This window comes from Papaver somniferum, chromosome 11 (genome assembly GCF_003573695.1).
Source record: "Papaver somniferum cultivar HN1 chromosome 11, ASM357369v1, whole genome shotgun sequence".
In the NCBI taxonomy this organism is placed as follows: Eukaryota; Viridiplantae; Streptophyta; class Magnoliopsida; order Ranunculales; family Papaveraceae; genus Papaver; species Papaver somniferum.
The window spans coordinates 80,055,395-80,065,886 of record NC_039368.1 but is presented as its reverse complement, the minus strand read 5'-3'; the positions used below and the strand labels follow the sequence as shown (position 1 = coordinate 80,065,886).

Genomic DNA, 10,492 nt, shown 5'->3' with positions numbered 1-10,492 from the left:
ATCTTGTTTGGATTTTAAAAAGTATCTTGAAGAATCTTGGCCATTTGAACCCTAGCAACATTTTACTAGTCTTTTAGTCTCAGGAATTCAAATCCATGATCTTTTTAATCAAAAAATTGTTAATAAAAGTGGGTTCATAAATCCCTTGATAAGTTTCCCAACAAATCTTAAAGGGTCAGACTTCATATGAAGGATTTGCTGGAAAACTGATACCCCTGGGAAAAGTGATTCTGGGGATTTGGACAACCAAACATTTCGAAGGAAACGTAATTCCACCAAATCCCATGGACCCATACATCTCACCTTTAAAATTCTACAACCAAACCCACCATTAACTTAATCTTTGACATTCTCACCGGATGTGGCGGCGACGGTGACAACAATAACACTTATGAAACAATAATGCTTCAAATTATCATGACCGCTAATGGGGTACCAATATACTCTGTTCGTTCCTTTTTAATAGGCTGGTTTTGTTTTTAGAGAAATTTAAGGAAATTAAGAGAACTAATCATTGAAAGTGGTCCTCATGACACTTGTCAATAAAAGAAGTGAAGTGAAATGGTCCCCATGATATTTGTCAGCAAAAGAAGTAAAGTGAAATAGTCCACATGACACTTGTCATCAAAAGAAGTTAAGAGAAAAGTGGTCCCAGAAAATTAAAGTAACATTTGACTTTCCTAATTAGGAAATCAGCCTATTTTTTTGAAACATTTATTTAGATAAACCAGCCTATTAAAAAAGAACGGAGGGAGTATTTGGGAAGGTACTAATCAAATAGTGATAGTGAGGGATATTTTGTCATAATTTTTTTTTTGCTGAGAAATACATTATTTCATTAACTGAAAAGACCATTACAAACTTCATTTAAGGAAACTTCCCTCAGAGTACTATCCAAGAAAAGAGGATAAGAGTCCCAAATGTTTTTCAACTTGAACTTCCTAGACCTATGCGCAAGTCTGTCCGCCAACTTATTTTTAGGACGCTTAATATAAACAACCTTACAATCTAAACTACTATAAAGGGAAATACGACAATCATCTAAGAGATCAAGACACCGCCAATCTTAGGTAAACTGTCAAGGTTCCAAACTTTCTTCTAGAATGTAGCTTCCTCAGTAGAGAAAGATTCATTCATATAGGTTTTATAAGCTGATTTAACAGTGTACTTACCGTCTGCAGTATGAGCCCACATAATTTTATCATTTTTTTGTATTAATTTATATTGATCTATTCCTAATAACCTCATCAGGAGAAAAAAACGAAGAAAGTAAAGCAGTATTCCAACTGTTATCATGAGAGTCAATAAGTTCACCAATAAAATTATAATTACCAAAGCTTGAATTATCTGAAATAGGAGCAGAGGAACTACCAGGGATCCAATTAGAAGACCAAATCTTTGTGGATTTTCCATTGTTTATCTTGTATATAAAATTTTCTTTTAAGAAAGTAATACTGTTAAATATGCCCTTCCAAATCCAAGAGGAACTATCGGCTGCCTTATCAATCTCTAAAAGATTTTGCTTTGGGTAGTACTTGTCTTTAAGAAAAACTGTAACCAACTGATCATTGTTCTTAAGAAGTCTCCACCCTAATTTTGCTATAAGGACTCTGTTGGTAGCAAAAGAGTTTCGAATACCAAGCCCACCATTCATTTTAGACTTACCAATGTCACCCCAAGATCGAAAATATACAGCTCTTCTAGGATTTTTCTTAGACCACCAAAAGGCTCTTTGAATAGCATCTATTTTAGCTGTAATTTTTTTCGGAAAAGGAAAACATGACATATGATAAACAGCCAAACTAGACAGAACATGTGTAGTCACTACTGTTCTACCTGCTCCATTAACATTTGTTCTTTTAGTATTGCCCAATCTAGTGTAAAACTTGTCAATAAGGAATTGAAATGACTTAGTTTAATCTCTTTTAACAAATAAATGAGTTCCAAGATATTTTTCAGAATTGCTAAGGAATTTAATACCTAAAGTTTTTGGAAGTAACTTAATGTGCTTATGATGTAACTTACTACTAGTGAAGAACCCAGATTTATCAAAATTAATAGCTTGGCCTGATGCTCTTGCAAAGTTATTAATGATGCTCATAAAATTTCTAGCATAAATAAGAGAGGCCTTGGATAAAAGCATGCAATCGTCAGCAAAGAATAAATGGGAAATTACTAGGATATCCTTCTCACCTTTGAGTAACAGTTGAGAAAGAGCTTCCATGCAGATTATGAAAATGTAAGGAGATAGGCAATCTCCCTGCCTAATACCACGAGACGGAAAAAAGACTTCACCTGGAGAGCCATTAACCAAGATCGAATATGACAATGTGCTTATGCATTGGGAGATCATTTGGCACCAATCATCCGAAAAACCCAACTTATTGAAAACAGCTAAAATGAAAGGCCATTCTTGTCCGTTGAAATCTTTTGACAGGTCCAGTTTGATGGCCATAAAACCATCTTTGTTATTTTTTTTTTCTATATTTAAAAGAGTGCAAGATTTCATGACTGATAATGATGTTATCTTGAATTTGACGATTTGCAATGAATGCGGATTGAAAGAGAGAAATAATAGAATCTATGAGAGGTTTCAGGCGATTTGTTAAAAATTTTGAAATAATTTTATAGACAGTGTTTGTTAAGCTAATTGGCCTAAAATCATTGGGAGTAGAGGGATTACTTACTTTGGGGATCATAGCTATGAAAGAATGATTTAGCTGCTTAAGAAGGACCTTGCTGTGAAAAAGGCTTGCACATGATTTATAACTTCTCTAGAGACTTGCTCCCAATTATCACTGAAAAAACCACTTGGGAATCCATCCGACCCTAGGGATTTCAACGGCGCCATACTGTTTATAGTGGATTGAATTTCTTCTATAGTAGGGATAGCTACCAAGATCGCATTCTGATCATATGAGATGATTGGCCTAATATCTTTAAGCACATCATCAATAACAACACTGTTGGGAGAAGAAGTTGTAAAGATACCATTAAAGTGGGTAGAGAGGAGAGAAACTACTTGTTCTCTACTTTCTAACCAATTACCTTGATTATACCTTAAGGTATAAACTGTGTTGTACATATTTCTCAGGTTAACAGAGTTATGAAGGAAATTAGTATTCTTATAATAATGAGTGAAATAATCAATTCTCGATTTCTGCTTATAAAAAGAGTTTTCTATTTCATACCAATAGTCCAGTTGACGAGAATAATTCAAAATGTACGTACCTAAAGTAGGTGTATAATTCATGCTCTGTAGTTTTTCTATTTCAGAGTTTAGTTTACCTATTGTTGTTTTAATGTGTCCAAAAGAATGGAAGTTCCACTTACTGAGATCATTCTTGAGAGTTCTAAGCTTATTGGCAAAAATAAAACCTGGTGATCCCTTTGAACCTTTTTCCCAAGAATTTATAAGAACATTCTTAAAATCTGGACTCGCCTGCCAACATTTGAAATACTTAAACGGAATGGCTAAACTTTGATCCTGATGAAAGCAACGCAGAAGTATAGGGCAGTGGTCTGAAAAAATTCTTCCCAAGTTTGTGACTCTAGTCTGAGGAAGTAAAGAAACCCATTTATCATTTATAAACTCCCTATCAAGTTTTTCAAAAATCAAGTCTGAAGGATTTCTAAATATTCTATTGCACTAAGTGAAGGGATTTCCATATGCAAAAACTTCATTCAATTTAAGTTGAGTTAACGAATTTCTGACAAAATCAGGAGCTAGAGAATTATCAGCATTACCTCCTTGCTTTTCTGATGCATTTAAAATGAAGTTGAAATCACCCAGAAGTATCCACGGCCTATTATCCGAGTTCCAATGATTTAAGTAGTTTCATTGGTTTCTAATACCCAGCGAATTTAATGAACCATAAACAAAAGAGACAAAACAGTTCTTGATGGTAGGAGTAATATCACAGACTACATGTATCATGTTGAAAGCATTACCAATAATTTCTATGTTTGAGTTCTTAAAGTATCCAAAAGCCAAACCTCTTGATTTTCCAATTGCAGGTACAATATACCAGGAGTCGAAAGGAAGATGGTGTGTGTATTTATTTACTACTTCAGAGTCTACCATGGTTTCGAGAAGACAAATTTCATTTGGTCTAAATTTTCTAAACATGCTCAACATATGCAACCATTTTTTATCCGAACAGCAACCATTCATGTTCCAACAAATGAACTTCATGGCTTCAAGGGAAAGTAAATTGATTAAAATTTCTAACTTGAAAATAAACAGAGAAAATTAGGAATAGATAAAATCAGCTGAATAAGATATAAAGACTTACTAGATCATGAGCACCGACGGATACTGCCTCCATAAGGCCAGCATCCATTATCATGAGATCAACCTCCCTTTTAAATTCTTCATCAGTAACTACTGGCTCCGGAGGCAACATAGTAAGAGGCATAGGTTCCAAGATCAAATCTTCCGAAGGTATTTCAGACTGTCCAACCTTTTGCTCAAAATCATTAACCAAACTTGAGTGCGTAAGAGTTTCAGAGAAACAATTCATTTCTGTTGCTGAAGTAAAAATGAAACTAGACGATGTGCAGACAGCCTGAGCAAAGGACGACGAAAAGGCAAACCAGAGCGAATTGGCCTCTTCAGACCCTTGACCCACTGAGAATCCTGATCTACCCGAGTTAAAGACTATGTATGAAGGGGGGGAAAAAGGAGGTACTGAAGAGATTGGAGGCCAATGTGGAGTAGGGACCATAGTGAAAGAAGAGTTCACATCACTATTTTCTTGAACTACAGAATCAAAAGAAGTCCTAGTTCTCTTTGTTTTCCAATCATGCATAAAACCAACAGAATCAAAAGCGATATTGTTGAAGGACTGATTAAGACCCACGGAGCTTCTCGTAGCATGAGAGTCATTGGTACCCGGTTCTCTAATAGTGGGGAGCTAACTTATGTAATGCAGATGAGTACTTATGAGAGAAAAAGGAAGAACCATTGCTTTTTGTAGCTGCAGAAGGATGAAGGCTGACTGAAAAAGCTGATGGCTTATATTGGTCAAGAGGTTCAACAACAAAGGCATTCTGATCAGCTTCCTTTGAATTTATCGACTTTGAGATTTCACCAGTAGTTGAGCTAGTCTGAAAGTTGATAACAGCTACATGCGAAGCTCTCGGAGATGGAGCAGGCAAAGCCCTGACAAAAACCCTCCTTTGAATTTCCCTGCACTGGTCATCATTATGGTAGATAAAAAAACATCTTTTGCAAGCCCTAAAAGAAAGCTTAGGGTAGAAGGCAGACATAAAATAGGTTCTCTTACTAGTGTTAAAAAAAACCTTCCTAGCCAATGGAGTTTTTAGTGGGACCATCATCTTGACTTCATATAAACTCCCAGCTGGAGATTCAGCAGTGACGAACTTACCTATTTGGTCCAACACATCCCGAACTCTTCTACTATTAACCAAATCTGAGTGAATGTTGATCTCTACAGGAATTAGGGTGGTCTCCCAAACCAGATCAAAGATAGACTCTACATCACCTAATGGTTGTATTGCAAACAACTGACCAAAAAGCAGGGCTGGTCTTGCAGAAAAAGAAATATCCATGTCTTTCTAAGTCTTGAACATAACTACAATAAATTTTGGATTCCATTTCCTTGAATATAAGGTTTTGCAAGTTTGAAATTTGGGGAGTTGATAGCCCAAATTTTGTTTAGGTGATGATTGACAGAGGTCTTATGATAACTCATACTATCATCACAAAGAAGAGCTACAAACCTAAAGGTAAATTCCTCAACATATTCATCAAGGTCAAGAACCCTGACTTGAGCAGCTGGAAAAGCCATCAACTCAATAAGCTAAAAGGTTTTAGGTACTGTGTTACAATTATAAATGTTTTGATAGCTAAGTTATTTGGAAGAGGATGAAAGGACACCCATTAAATGAAATTTATACTAGCAGTGTGGCTGCTAAAGTAAATGTTCATGCAGGCATGATTTAGACAAGTTACTGAATTAGGAGAGACAATTAAGATAATGAAGAGTTCCTTCTATCTGAACTTAGATATCATTCACAGAAGAAATAATCAGACAATGAAGTAAATGATAGGCATGCTTACTGAGATGAGTTGACAACACTATATTTAAGAAAATACTATTAATGGCAGAGGCTATGCTGAACAAAGATACTTATTCCATCTTCACAGAGAATCACATAAACAGTTTGAGTTTTCTGAAGTTCAATTGCCAAATGTAAATATTCTTCTGATAGAGCCTCCCTTCAGTAATTGATCCATAGAAAAACTTGATTAAACTCATCCACTTTAGAATATAAAATCCATAAGATTCCATTACAAACATGTAATACTACTTTTGATGTAATTTAAAATAATTAACACAGATAACTAACTGAGAGAGATAAACCATTTCCCCCAAAAAACCTTCTTGCAGTAAAGATCACAATGTGTATAAAAAGCTCCTCCTACTGAGTTCATTCCCAAGATATTCATTAACCCCAAAGAAAACCTTTAACTTAACCGAAGTATTAGTGGTATTATTTTAGAAGCAGTATCTATTTAATAAAATCCCTACTGAAGTAGGATCTCACATAACTCTGATTGACTTATCTAGTTGACATAAGCAAAAATCCAACCAACCCTTGAAGCAAACCTTACTGAAATTATCGAGAATAAGAATTAAGCATCATACCCACTTTTAAAAGTCGACCCATCCTCTCAACCTTTGAATCTTTTATTAGAAAACCTTTGATTTGCGAATCTCATGATGATGTACTGAAATCCTATGTTTGCCCCTCCATTAGCTCATGACCTAAAATGGAACCACACAAAGATTAAAGTTAGAGCAGAGCCTCAGAAAAGAAATTTAATTAGGTCATGACCTATAATGAATTTGCAGAAAACATTAAGAGGATTAAAGCAGCTAAGAATTCAGATTCAGAAAAAGAAGAAAACTAGGTCAAAAAGGAAGCAAATCGATTTGGTGAAATCATCAAACAAAATTAGAAAAAAGTATATGGAAATAAATTAAAATTTACTAATGAACATGAAATTAATATTGGTTTGCAGTGATAAAGATTAAATCAAAACAGGAAGAGAAGAGAAATGTTTGTTTGACTAAGTCAGCATCGCACGACCATTCGCATTATTTTGTAATCCATAGTGATAAAGATTAAATCAAAAAGTATATGGGCTCACGTTTTCGTATCCTTCCAAAAAAAATGATTCTCATATCACCTGAAAAGTCGGTGTTTTTGTAACTCCTAAATATTATAAGTAATTGTAGGATCCAGGGTTCGAACCCTTATCTATTCCAAGGGAGAGACTATGAGAACCATCATGCCACTTGATGGTTCTCAAAACTAATCATTGTACTATCCCATCAGAAAAAAAAAATAATAATAATAATTAGTTTTAACCTATATATTTATTATTTTTTTTAATCTGTCAAGGTGAAAATTAGTTGAAAAGAGAAGTACTTAAAAAACGGTATTTCGGTGCAATGACTCGCAAATTTATTAAGAATTTGTCTTTAGTGAGTACATCGAATATGTTTTCTTCTTTTTCCAATAAATACAAATAAAGTTTTTTAATAAATTTTAATAAAATGGTGTTGAGGTTAGTGAGAAAACATTCTCATTATTTTTCTGAAAATAAAACATTATCATTCTCCTTTTAACTAATTTTTGAAAATAAAACCTTTTCATTATCCTTTTAGCTAAAATAGTCCATAGCAGAAAGAATCTTGCATAGAAACTTGGGTAGAATTTGGAAGAGAAAAGAAACACAATCAAAATTCTCCATAATCTAAGAAGTTAAAAAATTCCAACTTCCCCAACTCCTAGTTCCCTCCTCGGGCACATACAACTCGATCACTGGTCAATTTCGAACCCCTAATTTTCATTTTGTCAATAACAGTGAAATGCTATGATATGTGTCAAGCAAAAGAGGGACGGTATTCGAGTATTAAGTACCAAAACACTGAGAATTTCAAATTGGGTCCCAAATTGTTTTCTAAGGAGGGAAATGTTAGTCCAACTACTTCCACCACCCATGTTTTAAAACTAGTGACGAAGGAAGAATCAAGTGATCAAATCTGGTGCAATTTTTTCTAAGTGCAAAGAAAATATTGGAACACCGAGAATTTTCTAAAAGAACTTGCCTTTTTTTAGCAAGTGAAGTCACCATTTATTACTTACTACAACTACAACAAGTCTACTGCGAGTACAAGTAGAGAGTCCATTAAATTACACAAAATCATTATGAAACTTTCGTGTAAATTTCTATGTAGTTTTCTCTGGTTCGGTTTCACGTGCCTGACGAGATGAATAGATGTTCAATAAATATTGGGGCGTACAATTTGACACATGGCGTGGGATCATGAATTATAGATGTACTAACTAACTACTAATTATTTTGACTGATGTCGCTGTCTTTTACTAACCAGATATCATGAAGGTGGTAGGAAGATAGTCCTGTGTCTCAGTGGTGCCAACCTACCACCTTTTTTTTAGTTTTCGTTTTTTCTTTCTTAGAGAACTTAACGACCATGATATCTTGTTGGTAGCAAGCAATAATGGATACGAACCTCATACTTTGGGATATGTTTTTCGCACAAAATTTACTATTCTATTCATTATAAGCATATTCCGAAATATTAAATCTCACTATTTATCAATTCAATCGGGTTTTAACTGTATGCAAATAGAGGTGTTATACATCTCAAAAAGCAGTCATTTTTATAAAGCTTAGTTAGAGGAAGATTATCCCTAAAATATTAACTTCAAGTTTGATACCATTTGATTTTTATTCGCAAAAAAAAAATAAAAAACAAAAAAAAATCTTAAATATGAAATAGTGTGAGAATAAAAATGTGAAGGGATCCTCAAAAGCTAGAAGTATAAAAAGAATTATTTATTTTGCCAGGTTAGAGAATTTTCTTTTTGGAAACATTACAATTTACTTTTTCCACTTTCAATTTTTTTCTTTTTTTTTTTACCTTTTCAGTTTCACATGATGAAATCGAGTGCCCTAAATCACCTATAAGCTCAATGTTAATCTACTCATGAAATTGTTAAAGGCTAAGGAATCCCTCGACAATATTCTTCATCTAAAATCCTTCTCGAAAGCTTGCAACCCTGGTATTGCTTTCTTGTCTGAAACTAAATCAGATAATATTAAATCTGGTAACCTTATTTCTCAGTTAAACTTTAGTAAATATTTTGTTATTCCCTGTGTGATTAGAAAAGGTGAGTTAATACTCCTTTGGCAATATTCCGTGAATATTAGCATAATCAAGAGTAATATAAACCTCATCCATTGTCAAGTCAATCAAATCATGATTCCTACTTGGGATTTATTATGTGTTTATGGTCCTCCTATTAGGAGTGACAAAAATAACTTCCGGTACGCTATATCTAATTAGATTGACAACTTATTAAACCCCTATTGTATAATTTGACATCTTAACTCCAGTAAGTCTACAAAGGAGAAAAGTGGTGGTAGTTATAATAGAAACAACCACAATTGAGAGTCCAATAGAATGATTCAAGAATATGGGTTATTGTGGTCTAGCTTTTACTTGGACCAACAATGTTATTATGTCTAACTCATCTTAACAGAGCTCAAATCGCGAAGCTAGTCTGGAGAACTATTGACGATCAAAATTGTGAATGGGGTGTTATTGTGAAAGCAAAGTATTTTAGAGACAAGTATTTATGGGAACCTAAAGAAAACTCGAGAAGCTCTTCAACTTAGAAAGAAATTATTGCCTGCGGTGAAGATATAAAAACAACTGCATCTGGAGAATCAGAAAATGAGGCATAAGACATGTCACAAAAGATCCTTTATTCAATAACCACCCTAATAGCAGGCCTGAATTGAAAGAAAACTCTTTGATGTGAAGTATATATAAGGTACCTGACCAAATTCTACAGAGTTCCACAAGGTGGAACGAGGACAAGATAACTAAACTCTTTCAAGAGAGTTCTGCTACTCAGATCCTTAACACATATTTACCAGATGTTAATGAAGATGTTGAAGACCAAATGTTCTGGAAACCTCATTCAAATGGTACATTTCAATGAGAAAATCTTTCATAAAAACTCTTAAAGATAATGAACCTAACTCATCTAACACTCATAATGATACTTTCCCTTGGAAAAACTTTCGGAACATAAAAGATTTAGCACCAAAAATTCTCATGTTTACCTAGAGGGTAGTGCATGAAGGTTTAGTTATTTTCAAGATCCTAGGAAAAAATATTACAGGTATAAGTCAATATTGCAGGTTGTGTTGTGCAGTTATTGAAAATATAGAGAACATTTTCTTCCATAGTCCCGTGGCTGCGACCACTTTTTTTGGATCCCCCCTTGGTTGTAAAACTGAAATCCATAGGGACATAAGCTGCAAACAAATTATTGTTGAATGGCTTGTTGAAAATGGGAAGTAGTAGATCTTTAAAAAGGGTAGATGTGTGATGTGGGCTCTCTGGAAAAACAGTAATGATAA

General features: G+C 34.2%; 1 protein-coding gene across 1 annotated transcript; it reads right to left on the bottom strand.

The window, feature by feature from the left end:
• Nucleotides 1-1,219: 1,219 nt before the first annotated feature.
• On the bottom strand, nucleotides 1,220-2,455 carry LOC113324641. The gene is made up of 2 exons (XM_026572939.1): nucleotides 1,981-2,455; nucleotides 1,220-1,836 (listed from the first exon to the last, which is right to left on the bottom strand). The coding sequence occupies exons 1-2, from the start codon at nucleotides 2,453-2,455 to the stop codon at nucleotides 1,220-1,222; spliced, it is 1,092 nt and encodes a 363-aa protein (XP_026428724.1).
• Between the last annotated feature and the right edge of the window lie 8,037 nt (nucleotides 2,456-10,492).

What these genes read in the sequence shown, in the direction of transcription:
- LOC113324641 (XM_026572939.1), bottom strand. Translation starts at nt 2,455, where the DNA reads ATGGCCATCAAACTGGACCTGTCAAAAGATTTCAACGGACAAGAATGG. An exon ending in GTTACTTCCAAAAACTTTAG is followed by an intron (nt 1,837 to 1,980) that starts GTATTAAATTCC and finishes TTAATGGAGCAG; the next exon opens with GTAGAACAGTAGTGACTACA.